Source organism: Lonchura striata, chromosome 12 (assembly GCF_050655825.1).
Source record: "Lonchura striata isolate lonStrDom1 chromosome 12, ASM5065582v1, whole genome shotgun sequence".
NCBI lineage: Eukaryota > Metazoa > Chordata > Aves > Passeriformes > Estrildidae > Lonchura > Lonchura striata.
Window position 1 is genome coordinate 14,459,418 of NC_140714.1, and position 16,187 is coordinate 14,475,604.

A 16,187-nucleotide genomic window follows, 5' to 3' on the forward strand; every position below is an offset into this window, starting at 1 on the left:
AGCAAAGCACTTCACTGTGTTGCCAGCCAGGACACAGGGAGTGGGGGGAGGCTGCCAAAGGCACACGGGACCCCATCGCAGAGCACCAGGGCTGCCTTCCCTGTCATCACCCTGGGGGAAAGCTGGGGCAGGGAGCTGGCACTTTTAGGTTGTTTCAAGCCACCCGGCTTCCTCTGTAGAGTCGAAGAGGGAAAAGCCCTGGAGCCCCAGCGATGCTCGGCAGCCCTGCACAGAGGGAACACCCCACGACAGACTGCCAAGCTGGGCCACGCCTGCCACCTGCTGGAACGGCCCGGCCACTCTGGCACGGACCCCACGCCCTGCGGTCCCGGTCCTGATGCAGGGCTGGGGACATTCCCCACTTTGGCTCATCCCAAACCAGGCCCCCCTCAAAAAGCAGGCAACAGCCTGGACAGTGCAACAGGGGCAGAGGTGCAGCTGCAGCAGCCGGCAAGGCAGGATTCAACCATTCCAAAAAGCAGCCAGAGGATGCTGGTCTTGACACTCGGAAGGGCTTTGCACCAAGCACGAATGGTGAAGCTGCTTCTACTTCATTCTTCTCTTCCTACATCCACCTGAACAGTAGGAAAGCCCACTGCTGGCTCAGCTTTGTGTGGAGGCTGAGCAAGACCCACAGCCAACAGCATCAGCAAAGGCAGAGATCAGAGTTGAGATGTGCTCTGCTTATCTTGGCTCTTGTGAAGGAATGTGAACAAGGCACAGCACAGGCAGAGAACAGAAAGGGAGTAACGGGACAGCTGCAGAACACCTCTGGGGATCCTCCATCACCTCCTCCCATCACCCAGCCTGCAGCTCCCCCACAGAAGCCAAGGTGGAGCACACAAACCTTCCCCAAAGTGCCACACGTCACCCCCCTCCTTGCCCACCAAAGGACCAGCAGGTAACACCCAGGGCTCCTGGGCAAGCGCAGACACTGCTGCAGCACCTCTCCTGCTCCTACAGTGATGGCAAGGAGGGCTACAAAGAGAGCTGATGCTCCACCGGCCACCAGCCATGCTGGAGCTGTAAGAAAGATGCTGAGAACAAGGCACAGCACAGGGATGGAAGCAGGGAGACGAGTGGAGAGCTGCACAGAACGCAGACTCCATGGTGAAGTCTCATCAAGGAAGAAGCAGAATGACAGAAAGGACAAGTAGCACTGGCAACTTAATTCTTCATTCACCCACTGAGAAACAGAAATAGGATAATTTTTGGATGTATTTCATTTGGAAATGAGCCAAATTGGCAACTAGAATCAAAGTCTTCAAAAAGTCTATACAAAGATGTATCATACAAAATGTACAGGAAAATTCTCAAAAAAACCACAGACAATACAACAAAAGGAGAGCAGAGACAGTTTGAAAGCACAGCTAACAGGCCCTGCTGCTGCTCCAGAGGGCAGGAGCAGTACCTGGACAACATGCTAAAACACAGAATACATTACACTATATACACGACCATATAAAGATCAGCCATCCCCTTTGGTCTAACCAGGAGCTCTCCAGCATGACGTTGAGTCAGTCCAAACAATCTGCTCATGGAAGTGTTTGTTACATGCTGAGCAGGGAACAATGTCCAAGGGAATGAAATGGTCAACTCTAAACCAAAGCCAAGATACAGCCAGGTCACCAAGGCTATGGAGTTTAACAGTCAGTTCTTGCTAACAAGAATGCTCTGCAGGCCAGAGGGGTTACTCCATCTCCGTGAACCGAGCAAACATGGCTTTCCGCACCGCATCTTTGTACGAATCTGCCGTGGAGACACCATAGGAGCTGCCCTTGGCTCCCAAGCCAGCTCCTCTCATTCGTACTTGGGCCTGCAAGGGAAGAGAGACACACTTCAGCTCTGCAGTGAGTGGCCAAAGCACCACGAGGACACCACCAAAGACCCCATCAATCCAGCCAGCTTCCCGAACTTCCCTGGGAATCTCTACAGCCATAAATACCACCACGGACACCAAGAGACTGGAGCACATGTAATACCCCGTACCTCGCACTACTCTGGCCCCACTCCAACTGCACACAACAGTTCCTAACGCACAAGCTGGAGCACAGGCAAGGCCAGGAAAAGCAACAACTGGAGGGAGGGCAGCCCCTCCTGGTGTACTGGGGCCACAGTGCCTCAGGAGTCAAATACCAAATGAAGGAAGTCACAGCCATGCCTCTGCTTCAGCATCCAATGGGACAAGCATGAGCAAGAGCCAACATAAATAGAGGCAGCTTTGCAGTGGCTGGCAGTTTATTCCTTCAGAGCTATTCAGCAGAAAGCACTTCTGGTTAAACAAAGAAAAAAACAAAGGCACCAACCCTCCTCAAGGAGACATCCCTTCTGACTTACCTCAATGGGAGCTGTGATGCCCTGGCATTTTCTTCCCAGGCCCGAACCTTCCCTCCAGCCCATGGCCTGCAGCATCTTGTTGCCGATATTACTGTTGTCAAGGCCATCTTTGGTGGGCTGCTCGTAATTCCTGCAGAAGAAGAGAAGAGTTAACAAGTTACCCACACTGCTCAGGGTGCACTGAGGCAGCTGCAGAGGAGCTTTCAGATACATACACTGTGCCTGCATCGTAGACCTTCTTGCGCTTGGGCTCCGGCGGCTCAGGGATACCGTACTTTTCCCTCCTCTCAGCTGCTCTGTCTCTGTATTTCATCTGCATAAAGCAACTACAGTTAGCATAGATTTCAAGACACTTTTGTTCAGCTTTGAGCTATGGGGGTCAGATAAACTCCTGCTACTACTGAACACTGTAGACTGCAGCCCACTAATACCAGTACCACCAACAGCAGAGCCTAAGACCCAAATCCCTGGAGCACCATCTGAATCAGCACTGGGGCAGGAAGAGACTTGCAGGTTTCTAGCCCCAGTTTGGCAGCCCTGAGCTAGAGGTAGAATGAGCCTTCCATGCAAAGCCAGATCTGTGGGATACAGGACACTCCATCTCACATGGCAGCTCTGAACACTGACTGGAAAAGGGGTTGGCTTACAGGATTATCTCGAGTGACGTGTGTCAGGATGAGGAGAGCTCAACAGATCACCTGCACAGGTTTTCCATTAGCTACTCATCTGCTCATCTCAACACTGACCTCTCTCTCACGCAGCTCCAAGGCTTCAAGTTCCTGCTCGGAAAGCTTTGATCTCCTGTAGATATCCATGTTTTGCTGAAACAAGAAGAGAGATTCACTTCAACAACATGAAATGTACGACAGCTCTTCTTAAAGGAGAGCAACAATCTACCTGCAGATTTCTGCTTTAAGAAAAACAGTTTTCCAAACAGCAACATGCCTCATGGTTTTGGTTTACACACCGAACTATGACAACCCAGTGTTTTTCTCACTACGTAGTGTAACTACCTTGTGCAAGTCAGACAGCTGCTGGTGACGAATCAGAGCATCTTTGTTTGGGAACTGCCTTCTACACAGCAGACAAGCCATCTTCTTCCAGTCAGTCAGCTTCTCCTCCTCATTCTCCATTCTTTCCAGCAAGTCCTCATCATTATCGCTGTCACCACTGTAGGCAGCCACAAGGCCACGCTGAAAATGAAAGACAGCATTAGGGGAGTGCAACAGTGCCACAGTTCAGAGAGCACAAAGAGGGAACAAAGGCTGCAAATGTGTATCACAGGAGGAACAGCATGCTCCCATTACTAAGGATGAAATCACAGAATGCCTGAGGTTGGATAGGACCCCTGGAGGTCATCCAGTCTCCAATCCTCCTGCTTAAACAGGGTCTGCTCCAAGCACATACTGCTCAGGACTGTGTCTTGATGACCTCTGAGCATCTCTAGGAAAGGAGACTCCAGAGTCTCTCTAGGAAACCTTCCAGTGCTCAAGAAAGCTAGCACTCTCACTCTTTTTTCTCATGTTCCCTGGGTCAGGGATTCCTAAGGGCTGGCCTTGGCAGTGAAGACTGAAACAAAGGTGTTTAGTATTTCAGCCTTCTCTGCCATCTGTTGCAGGGTTCCTGTCTATTAAGTACTGGGCCCACACTTTGAAATACTGCAACTCAAAAGAAGTACAACCACAGTGGCTGCAAGACAGTTCTCACGAGCCAAACAAAACTTCTCAGTACAGCCTATGTAGAAACCTCAAAACCCCAACTGAACTCAAGGGTAAAAAGAATCACAGCTGTCCTAGGTGCATCTCAGTCACCCAGCCTACAGCACTTGCACCACACCACTGCAATCATCAGCACCACTTTTTACAGGTAATACCATGGAAATCCAGGTTTGAAAGCAAGTTTTGGCTAGAGCTCCTCTACCATACTCACCTTTAGCGGATTTTCATCATCTCCATTTTTCAACACCTCTGGCAAGATCTGCTGTCGCTCTGACAGAGCTCCCTGGATGAGACAAGAATGCCATGAGCACGGAGCTCTCTGTCACAAGAACCCCACCACACACCACTGCCAAGACCTTCACCTTTTTCTCAAAGAGGGCAAAGCCAGCATCTGCAGCTGCTGACTCCTTACGCTCCTCCTCCCTGGTACTCAGTGGCTGGAAGCTATTCTTGAAGTTCTCTTTCTGCTTGTTCAAACTCTTTGCCCAGCGCTCCATGTCTTTAGCAATCTGAAATGCAGAGTGGTTTGCTCACACAGATCCTCTCAAAACGATCAATCTCTTATGACACCCGTTCAACCTCACATGCAGTTTCAGAACAAAACAACCCACTATCTTTTATTTTTAAACCACAGAACACTGGATGTAGTGCAGGTGTTTCCCTGTATACAGCATTCAAAGATAACACCACTTGCTGCTTTTACTGTACAAACCCTTCTTATCAAGCTAATCCTCTATGTGATGGCTCAGTTATACTCCCACTGATCCTGGCAGGATTTCATAAGCACTCCTCCTATGCAGAGCTTATTTCTGCACTGAAGCCTTGCCAACTCCACCTCTCCTCAGCCCCCCACAGTGCCTGCAAATTGAAGGCATGCACCCCACTGAATAACCTAGGATTTCCTTTCTCATGAGAAAGGAGAAATATCCCATTCCACAGAGAAGACTTTATCCCAGTTATGATCCCATTCCGTCTTTCACCTGTTGGGCTGTTTTACTCTTAGGCTTCTCTTTCTTCTCTTTCACTTCTTTGGTGGTGGTTGTGGTAGCTGTCTGTTGGTACGTGACACCTTCTGCTGCAGGCATGTAGGTCTCCTTTTCGCCATCCCAGTACAGGTACTGCTGGGTTAAGGCATTGTAGTAATACTGCCAGAGGAAGGAGAGGCAGACAGTTAAACTCCTCACACAAGCTCAGTGTCCACGGGAGAACCCAAACAAGCTGATTCACACTACTGCACCACACGGGAAGGCGTTTTGTAGAGTCCAAACAAGTTCTGCAGACTCCACAGAGGAGTCGAAAGGCAGGAAGTGGCTGAAGCCTCTGTCCCAAAACACGGGCTGCTCTGCCCAACAGCGTTATGGAGAATCTTTTGCTTCTCCCAAGAGACGACCCACCAGAGCCCAGAGCTGGGTGCACTTTGCTGGGCACTCCGCAACGAAATAGCTCAGTTACAGTGGCTGTGACAAGTGCTAATCCTATATGGGCCAAGTGTGGAGGAAAATTAAGGAGAGAAAAATGCAGAGCTACACCAGAGGGAAATCAAGTCCCAGCCCTACACACACTGCTGAGAGTTATCTGCAATATTTGGTACGTTGTGCACTTCAAATGTCACTCGTATGATGATAGGAAACTAATGGACCTTAACAATTAAGACATGTGGGAAGAACTTGTGTTTACCTGGGAATTAGGATCATAGTAGAGCCCTGTTATAGGATCATAATAATATCCTGAAGATTCATCATATTGGTAGGTGGAAGTATCAGGGACAGCTGTAAAAAAATTAAAGTGTGGGACATGGTCGTTCCAGACGAATTCAGACAGGTATCTTTCTACATTTCAGGTAAAATTCGGAGATTACAGAAGCCACAACGGCAGACACGTCTGTAAAGGGCTCTTAATCACCCGTGCAGCCAACGCTCTCCAGGGGCAGCTTCACCATGACAGGGTGATGGAGCACTTGGCCAAAGCCGAGTTTTATTGCTACAGTGACAGAAACCTGTCCCCAGGAGCAGCTCCCAAGCACTTACCGTACTTGGTTCCAGGCACTACGCCAGTCGGAGGAGCCGCCTGTGCCTGACTGCTAGTGGTAGGTGGTGCTGATTGGGTCTGAAAAAAACCCAAATCACATACCTCAATTAGAAAATCTGTCACCAAGAAAACAAGGACAGCGAGCCAAGGTGTGAGCAGCGCACCCTACGCGTACGACAGCTAACTCCTCCTCACCAGCATGCTTGGCACTCACCTTTAGCAAAGAACAAACCATCCCAGAGAAGAAGTGGCAGGTGACTTATGACCACAAGCACTGTGACTAACCCAAGGACACTCAGAAGCTTTGCTGTACCACCCACTTAAAAAATCAAAGGCTACAGCTAAGCCACCTATCGCAGGCTTTGAAAGCAAGGACTCATCAGTGCTGTAATTACCGGAGAATCAGGTGAGTTTGTCTGCTGATTATACAGCTGAGGACTCTGGGACACGACTGCAGCCGTCGTTGTAGTGACCGGAGCTCCTGCCAAAAGACAGCAGCAATGCATAAGCGAACTAATTTGTAAAACTACTGCATCCTAGGGCTAAAATTACTTTCTTTATAGTTTCAGCTACTAATTCCAGCTCCAGCAGCCAAACAAGGCAATAAACATTCTAAAAGAGATAGATACACAGTGGGTATCTTCTACCCAGACAAGGAATAGTTTCCTTTTCAGGAGGAAATATTGTGCTCCCAAAGTCAGCAATTCCTGGCCTCTACCGCTGTTAGTGCTGAACATTTGCTAGAGCTGCTAACACTGCTAGCGTAAGTTCAAGGCCTTTGTCAACAGTCTAAAACAGAGACTTCTCTCTCATCTTGCATGAGAGGTTCCACTACAACAAATCTGTTACAGCTCTCCAGTAATGCATCCTCAGACATCCTGAGAGCAGAATGAGCCAAGTCTTCTGCACAGCAAAATCACAAAAATAGGCAAAATACTACTGCAAAATTATATTTACAAACAACTGCTTCTAAGATGCTGGAAGCACTACCTGTTATGGTAGCTGTGTCTGTGTCCAATACTCCTCCTTGATTTTGGTAGTACTGCTGATAATCCTGGGAATACTGTAAAGGGAAATAATGACAACACAAGGTGAGTAAAGTGCATGCCCAAATTATGACAACCTGCTGGTTAGAGCACATCTGTACTACTAACCTGAGCATACTGTGAGTATCCATCCTGTCCTGACTGGAGATAGCTGTAGTCAAGGGTGCTGCCCTCTCCAGTCTGTGGCTGAAATTCCCAAAGATAGTATTTGTCAGGGAGCGGTAAAAAACTTTATTAAGTAATTTAACGCACCCCACTGCCTAGGCTCCAAACTGACTGTGTGTGGAACAGATCTTTTCATGGCTGGATCTGCCATTAAACAACTAAACCAAGCACATGGCCAGCAGGGCAATTACATGGTCCACATTTTAATTTTCAGGAAAGCAGGACTCCAAACCATACCTGAGTGGATGACCACTGAGCTGCAGCAATGGCTGTACTTGCCACAGAGAAGGCGCTGACTCTGTTACCGTCTGGGAGAAGCAGGTCTCTGCAATCACAAAAATCAGGCACCTGAGTAAGTACTGCTTTTTACTGAAGTGTCTCCCTATGCAAGGAGGCGGAGTCTGCCCTCACACATGGATTTCTTGGCAGTTATAAAACATTCGGAATGCAATGAATGAGCCAAAACATTGCTTGGCAAGTAAAGGGACTTCAGGTTCATTGTTGTAGAATCAGTAATAAGTCAGAAGGTCTCTAGGAAACAAATGTGCTGTGCACACGAACAGTTACAGTGTTATCTTCAGAGGACTGGAAACTGCTTTCACTCTCCGAGTGAAAGCAGGATGCATGCAACACAAGTGACTTCTGGGAAGCAGAATTTTGGAGTTCGAATTTTCTTAATAAAAGCGTGGGTGACAAGCAGAAACCATTCAATATACAGGGAAGGGGTGGGTAAGTGAATTTTAAAAAATAGCAAAAAAAAAAATGCAATTGACTGCTATCACACTCACTTTCTGGCACTCTTTGCAAAGTCAACACCAATTGTTTTGCCATCAATTTTTAACGGTGGCTGAAGACTTTGTAAAATCTGTAGCAGTTGAGATGCATCCTACAACAAAAAATACTCATTATTACGAAGGGCAGTTTACCGAGGGAGATTCAGAAGTCCCCCAAACTCTATCTTTTCATGTAGAGCCACTGAGAAGAGCTAAAGATGTAAAAACACCTGCATCTCCTTACATTACACATATGAAGAAGAGCACAGTGAGACCCCTAACAGCTCAAGTGAAAATGCTGAGCATTTCCCTGGGTCACATAGTATTAAATATGTTCCAAAAGCTTAGCTTTATCAAGATACAAACTACTCTAAATGGGACATCAGCAAAAACTCAGATTGGGCACCTGTTTTAATCCAACCACCTGCTTTCCTCTGACAAAAGCAGGTCCAAACAGATCACACTGCTGCTCGAGTTTGATGTACAGACTCAATGAATTATTCAGGTTGGAAAGGACCTTTAAAATCATCAAGTCCAATGGTTAACCCAGCATTGCCAAGTCCACTGCTATGCCACATCCCTCAGTGTCACATCCACTGCCCTTCATGGACCCCATGCCAGCATATGACTGCTCTGAAACTTAGGCTTTTCTTGTACTTCTGCAGCTTCTCATGTTTCAATTTATGGCTGCTCCCCATTGTCCTATCCTTACGTATCCTTGAGAATATGTTTCTGCTGTCTTTACACCCTCCCACTAGATGCTGCTAAGAAGAGCAACATCTGCCTCCTCCTCTCAAGGTGGAAGAAGCCTAATTCTGTGCACCTGTTCCCACACTGTATGCCCCAGATCTTCGAATCCGTCAACAAAGTATGATCCTGCACCAGAACTTCTGCAATCCAAGCATGAAGCTAGGCTGCAATCCAGAACAGAACTCTGGTACCAAAATAGATTTTCTACGTGCTCCAAACATCCCACCACCTTTCAAACTGCAGCTACGTATTATCAGCTTTGACACACAGTGTCCATCAACCCTCCTTGAAGGGGGGGCAGTCCTTCAGACAGCTCAGGGCCCTATATGCTCCAAGGGAGAGAAGGTGGCTAACCAGCTGTTCCTCTCCAGAGCACCAGTAAAGTCCTCACCATAGCGGAAGACAGCTGCACAAACGCAAAGCCTCTGTTCTGCTGAGTCTGCTTGTCTTTGATGAGACGAATATTATTGACTGCCAGAGATGCATATGGAGACAAGGCAGTCATGATGGATTCCACTACTGTGTGAGGAGCAATGTTTCGAAGAATGATGGCTGAGGAGAAAAGGGATTACATTAGCAGTGCACACCACGGCTTTGCAGAGTATTTCAAGTCCTTCAGCTGGCAGGCTGAGGTACAGAAAGGATTTTTAGTATGTGTGTTTACATTTCACATTCTAGAGTAAGTCAAAGATCACTTACTATCACAGTAATAATCCACAGACTGAACGGCTTCTGCTGCCCCGGGTGGTACCTCCTGTTCTGAATCTTTGTATGAAGAGAAAATATTTCAGTCAGGACATGGCTCATTCACTTCAAGCTCAGCATTTCATAAGCCAGTCTAGAACCCACATGGAACTCTGGTTCTTACACAGGCTAGAAAATTTCCCACTAACTGAAAAGAGATCATGGTAACGTACCAAATTTGTCCGCTCCACAGCGGAAGCATTTTAGTCTCCTTCTGAAGTTGTAAAGGCAGCACTGTGACAAACAAGAGAAGCCTAGTAAGAACTTGGGTAATTTTAGTAACACTGCATTTGCTGTACACTAACAAAACTCAGACATTCACACAAAGTAGCACAACAAAGCTAACCCACCAGAATAATCCAGAACATCAAAAGCCATCCTTATCTGTACCACAGCTGCTTTTCAGAACATTCCAGCTACTTTCTCCCTAGCCATCCCAAATTAGTTATTTTAACTGTGTAGTCTTTGGCTTACGATCCCAGACATAGTCACAACAAGTTACTAAAAGCAGCTTTAGAAGGGAACGCATCCTGGGGCATAATTTAACTTTATGTGGAGCAGGAACAGGTTTGATTCAGGTGTCACTTTCTTTAAACCACTGAGCAACTGGTGAGCTCTAGAGCAAGACAAACTCTCACACAGAAAGTGTGTTGTACCTTGTTGCAGAGCCAGTCCTCAAATTTAGGCCTTGGGTTGCTGTAGTGCATTGCAATCTGCTTCCCTTGGATCACCAGCTTTTTCTGCAAAAAAAGTGGTTTCAATTATTCCTGTATCAAAACACACATGTCCATTTTCCCATGGCAGAGCACCCTTCGGAGGAATCAGTGCTCCTGAATTAAATGGACAACATATGGGGAGGATGTGGAGGACAACCACCGCCACCTACACCCTGCCCATCCAATCCTGCAGAGAGGAGGACGAGGGCAGTAAGAGAATGGGATGTGGAGCAAAGATAAACAGAATCAGGGAGTGTAGAAAAAGCTGCCAAACACTAAACGCTGACATGGAACCAGGAAGTGTCTCGAAGGAGACAGAGTCCTAATCTGCTGCATTCAGATCAACACATTTTTAGAAGTCTCTTTGCCCCCACATTTCTATTCACTTCTGGTATAGCACTGAGAGACTTTTTAAACATGTCCTTAGGTGACTGCTTCACTTTGTCCCCTACTCCAAACACCCCAGACCTTTTAACCACATTTGGATTTACTTTTCCAAGCACACTTCAGAAGTGTCCCCTTGAAAATACAGTAATTCCTCCCAAAGGGACCCTGCTTAGACTTCTTGAAGGCTGGATTACAAGTGCCATCAACGGAAACATAACTCAAGAGTGGTTTCATTTGACTACTGCATCAGTTCAATTGGAAGCCTGCACAAGATGTTTGTGTTCTTCATTCAGGCAAGAGCTCTCCAAAATGAGTAACTAGATTGCACGTGAAGCTTCTCCAGGGGTAGGAAAAGTTCATAATGCTTTCAGCATGTCCTCTCACTCTGACTTCAGAGGAGTTAGGAACTTACAGCTATTAAGAAGCCTTGACTCTCAGCCTCACGCTTTCCCAAGCGTGGGTATGCAGAATGACCTTTCAAAATATGGCTATCAACATATTTTGGTCAAACAGGTGGAAGCACATGTGAGGCACTGCATATTAGAGGCCACACCCCAGACACTGCAACGGCAGAACCATTTTTATAGCAGGTTGGCTTTCTGCAGAGGTACCAGTGTCAGGACCAGTGGCTTTTTTGGTAACAGGGTCTGACACAGATCTAGCATGTAGCATGAATAAGGCTCTCACATTCTGCACGACTGAACAGGGCAAAGCCATTGCTCCTACCGGCAGGAGGGAGGGTTGGAGGGCCCAGCACTCACTGGATGTGCACACATAGAAACAAGGCTGCTGGCATAGTTGCAATACATCGTTCTGTCATCTAACAGTCAGCAACCCGGCTGCTGGGGACAGCCTATGTTTTCCCTACTACTAAGGTGGCTGCTTACTGGAGTGAATTTGAGTGTATTTCAATAAATTATGCATCAGTTCAGCTTTGTATATATTAAAAAAAATTGATTTCTGAAAATATGCTCAGCAGTGATTTCTTGGTATTAGTCTTTCCCCTGTAGCCACCTGCCCTACTGAGCAGCACGTCAGGAAACAGAATTTGAAAGCTGCTCTCTGGCTGGGGATCTCACCCATAGTGTGGGACATATGAAACACTATTCCAGCACAAGGCATATGACAAGTTCCATCTGCTGGAACTGCCATGAACCCACGATGGTGCCATTTCTTTATTATAACATCAACAAAGTAGAAAAACAGTCATAATGTTGTCACAGGACTGCTGCATCAAATATTCAGGTGCAAGGAAAAAAAAAATCAGTGTTTTGTCACATTGCTTGCTTTGAGAGTATTTTTAAGTTCTGTTGTTAAAATCTGTTATGAATACTCAAAAAAGTAACAAAAGCAAGTGAAACTGTTTGCAGTGCTACAGGAAAATCTCATGGGAAAACAAACCAGAGGATTCTAACTGCATTTTGGCTCCTAATCAAGTCATAGTAACAAAAAAAGCCAAAATACAGAACCTAACAGATCTGAGATCTCACTGTCTGCCTAATTTAGTTGAAATGAATATGCTTTTTTCCTCTAGAAGAGCCAGTTCCCCCTATTTAACTGGGGTAACAGATTATTGCCAATAACTGACAATTCACCACAGAGTTGTGGTGCTTTCTCTGACAACAGAGAAGGAAACATCAAGTGGAAATATGCTAGGGTTTTTTAACGACTACTGGCCAAATCGTAAGCCAATTAAATGGAAACCAAGTCATTTAAAACAATGGCACCTTTTACCAAAGTAGAACTTTCTCTCCTAATTTTATCTTATCTGTTACAAATTTTAATATATACAAAGCTTTTATTCTTTAAATCACTGTTATGGAACAAACCACTCCTTCCACCTCTATTTTTTCCTTTTTTTTTTTGCTCATTAAACTGTACAGACTTGTTCCATTTTCAGGAATATCTAGACTTGGTGAGTGAAGCAACCTGATTGGCTTCCATCCAGCTGGTAGCATCTTGAAAGTGATAAAACTCCACGAAGGCGAAACCACGGCTTACACCTAGAGACAGCATTCAGATATAGACGGGATACTTGTGTTAGTCAGTTCCTTTAAAACAGGTGAATCTCTCTCCAACTGCTTCATTACTTCATGACAAAGCAGCTTTACAAATGCGACGTCAACTGCTGGGATCTGCTCGTTATTTTGCCATGGCAAGGAACCAAGCTGCCTTAACTGGCTACATTTCACTCGATTTGAATCCATGTTTAAGGGTAACCATGCAACAGACTACATACTATTAAATGGGTTTACACTATTATTACTTACCAATACCTGTTAACAAAACCCCCTGTAGACAGACTTCTTTTAACATGTTGACCAGCTATCTAAGTCTTCCAAAAAGCCACATTCCTTAGCCATGGCAAACCTTTTTTTTTTATTTCATGTGCTTGCAGTTTGGGGACAATTCTGGATACTCTTTTGGGCTGGGGAAGAGGAAGGTGATGTCAAAAACTGGATTAAGAGCTCTCACCTGTCTTTCTTTTCATCAGCCTCACGTCTGCAGGCTGAGGACCTTCAAAGGACTCAATAAGTTCACGAATCTGCAGGAGATGTTGATGCAACAGTTAAAATTTTCATAACTTGGCAGACAGAAGTCACAGAAACCACCTACCTTGCAGTACCATGAAAGAGATAGACAAAACCATGTTTTCAACACTATCTCAAAGACAGAGAAAACATTTACTGAGAACCCAACAGGGGACTGGATGAGCTTTAAAGTCCACATAATCTTCTGCTACATGCCAAACCAACTGTAATCCCCATTCAGGACACTGAACCATCCAGAACCTGAATTCTTACGATTGTGTGTTCTCAGGTTATTTGGACAGTATTTGGCAAAGACGGTGCATGATCCCAAGATTTTAAAAAGAACACTGCCAGTATCCCTCTCCCTACATGTCTAGAAAGCCTTTGCTCCTAGCAATGAAAAACAAGAAGCCTGCACTGCAAGGCTCCATGATAAACATATTCCTAAGCTTCGTGCTAAAGATCACATCCTTTAAATGATTTCCATTGGTTTTTCAGGATAAAGTAGATTTGTGAAGAACATGTCATCAAATAAAAAGCTAAGGAAATGTCAGTTCTTCAGGTGTAACAAAGCTGCTGTGGCACAGGCAGCCTCAACCACTATGCAGAAGCATGGAAGAAAAACAAATACTAACAAATTTTTTAACTCTAGAGCAGGAGACACAAGGTTTTTCAGCAGCTTTCACAGAATTCTAACTATATTACATGCAACAGGGCTTGTCAGCAGAATCAAAACTTATCTAAAGTTGCCTATTTATATACTGACTGGAAATAATATCAGATATGCAAGTGAATTTTTCTTATGAAAAATGTAGGGAAAAATAAAATTGTGTATACAAGCAGAAGTAATGTTAACATAAGACTTTAACTCTACATTCCAAGATGCATTGTTTACACTCTGAGTCCGGAATTAAACTTAAGTATAAATTATGCTACAGTTACTGCACAACTGTAGAGCTATCAGTATCTCAGAAACAAGAACTGCTCTAGAGTGTTCTGTGTATCGTCTGACTGGGCTGTTCCATTTGTATGCAGGAACCTATACTTGATTTCAAACACTCATGAAAATGTTAGGGCAGTATACAGTGATTAGGAACCTTCAGTATCAGAAGGGTAAAAAGTAATCAACGAAAAAGCAAAGGAAAAAAAATCTCCATTGCAGAAATGGTGCAATGTATTCTCTGTGCTAGCAATTAAGGCATATACACATCGGAGGCAGAGGTGGAGTCTTGACTGAAAACAAACTGTGATAGTTCAGCTTTTACCCCTCAAATAACACTAGTGTGCTTTTAGCTTGGTAACCAAATTAACCAGTAAAAAAAAAAAAAAAAAAAAACAACAAAAAAAACCCCAAAACAACAAAACTAAGAAGTTACCATAAATAAGAAAACCTTAAAGTTTTAACATCTTTTTATTACACACGTCAGACAAGTAAGCACCAAGCTCGGCAGCAGCCATTTTGGCTCCCACAGCTGTGCCCGCACAAAGCAGCTTTGTGCGCGGCTGCGCTCGCTAAGAAGCCCGGTGACTGTGTGTGACCCCATCGGTCACAAGTTCTGGCCTCGACAAAGACCAGAAAAACTGGTGAGTGACACCTCTTTGTCTTTGTGTCCTTCCCCCCTCCCTGCAGTGGGGCGAAGCGGAAAAAAACCAAAATCTGTCTCTTCCCCTCATACAGAAAAGCAGCAAAGAGCAGGTAGTTTAAAATCCATTCTTAGGGAAAGCATCCGTGAAAAAACAAGTATTCGCAACTCGCTCCGTTTGAAAGGGACCGATTAACATTGATCTGACCTCTATTACTTAACACTGGGAGTTTAAATGCTTTAAGGACTCAAAATGGCAGCGCGACAGCGCTGGAGAGGGGCCACCATGATGCAGCGCTCAACAAAATGGCAGCAACGCTCCGGCACGGCCCTGCCCGGCGGCAAGGCAGGCACAGCCCTGCCCGGCTACTCACATCGTTCTCCGTAACCGTGATGGGGAGCCCACGCAACATGATGGTCTTGCTTTCTTTCTCATCGTTAATATCGTTCCTGTAGTCGTGCTCGCCGTAGTCGCCATCGGAATGGTATCCGTCCTCTGATTTGTCGCTGTTCCTGCGCTCCCGCTCCCTCTGGAAGCCAGCGCCCCGGGTTAGCCACCGCGATTCCCCGCAGCGGGTCCCCAGTGCCCCACGGACACCGCCCGCCGCCGCGCCCCAGCGCCGCACCCGCTCCCGAGCCCTCCCCGCACAGCCCGGGCTGCCGGCACGCTCACCTCGGGGCTATCGTAATCGCGGCTGTCGTAGTCTCTATCGTAGTCTCGGCTATCGCGACTGTCGTAGTCTCGGCAGTCCCGACTATCGTAGTCCCGGCAATCGTAGTCCCGGCTGTCCCGGCTGTCGTAGTCGCGGCAATCTCGGCTATCGTAGTCTCGGCAATCGCGGCTGTCGCGACTGTCGTAGTCTCGGCAGACCCGGCTGTCTCGACTGTCATAGTCCCGACTGTCGTAGTCGCGGCAGTCTCGGCTATCGCGGCTGTCGTAGTCTCGGCTGTCGTAGTCGCGGCTATCATAGTCGCGATAATCATCGTAGCGGTCACCGCGGCGCTCCTCACTGGACCTCTTGTAGTCATCCCTCCGCCGGCTGCGGGACTCCCTCTCGTCGCGGTCCTCCCTCTCCACGATGGAGCCGTAGCGGCCGCTCCGCTCCGTCCTGCTCACCCTGCAGGGCACAGCGGGCCGAGCTCAGAGCGTGAAGCGCCCGCCGCGACCGCGACCTCCACCACCACCCGACTCCTCCCGTGTCCCCTCGCCCTCCCACCGCCGCTCACCGCTTGTCCGAGCCCATGCCGCCGCCCAGGATCCGCAGGCACCCGGCACAGCGCTATCCGGCACCACACGCCGAGCACACCCGCGCAGTCCCTCTCGCTGCCTCGCCACAAAATGGCGCCTAAGGGACCGCCCGTCTTCTACCCAGCAGCCACCTCGCGCCCCGGCTGGAAGCTTCCAGGCG

General features: G+C 46.9%; 1 protein-coding gene across 1 annotated transcript; it reads right to left on the bottom strand.

The window, feature by feature from the left end:
- Positions 1-1,200: 1,200 nt before the first annotated feature.
- Positions 1,201-16,149, bottom strand: RBM5 (RNA binding motif protein 5). The gene is made up of 24 exons (XM_021533466.4): positions 16,006-16,149; positions 15,452-15,896; positions 15,153-15,308; positions 13,140-13,209; positions 12,594-12,667; positions 10,218-10,301; positions 9,735-9,795; positions 9,517-9,582; positions 9,209-9,369; positions 8,083-8,180; positions 7,532-7,619; positions 7,238-7,315; positions 7,074-7,146; positions 6,479-6,564; positions 6,083-6,161; positions 5,733-5,824; positions 5,036-5,200; positions 4,418-4,564; positions 4,267-4,338; positions 3,351-3,530; positions 3,084-3,158; positions 2,553-2,650; positions 2,338-2,467; positions 1,201-1,816 (listed from the first exon to the last, which is right to left on the bottom strand). The coding sequence occupies exons 1-24, from the start codon at positions 16,020-16,022 to the stop codon at positions 1,691-1,693; spliced, it is 2,721 nt and encodes a 906-aa protein (XP_021389141.1). The 5' UTR covers positions 16,023-16,149; the 3' UTR covers positions 1,201-1,690.
- Between the last annotated feature and the right edge of the window lie 38 nt (positions 16,150-16,187).

What these genes read in the sequence shown, in the direction of transcription:
- RBM5 (XM_021533466.4), bottom strand. An exon ending in CTCAGTGGTCATCCACTCAG is followed by an intron (nt 7,316 to 7,531) that starts GTATGGTTTGGA and finishes TGGGAATTTCAG; the next exon opens with CCACAGACTGGAGAGGGCAG. An exon ending in GTCTACGATGCAGGCACAGT is followed by an intron (nt 2,468 to 2,552) that starts GTATGTATCTGA and finishes CTTCTTCTGCAG; the next exon opens with GAATTACGAGCAGCCCACCA.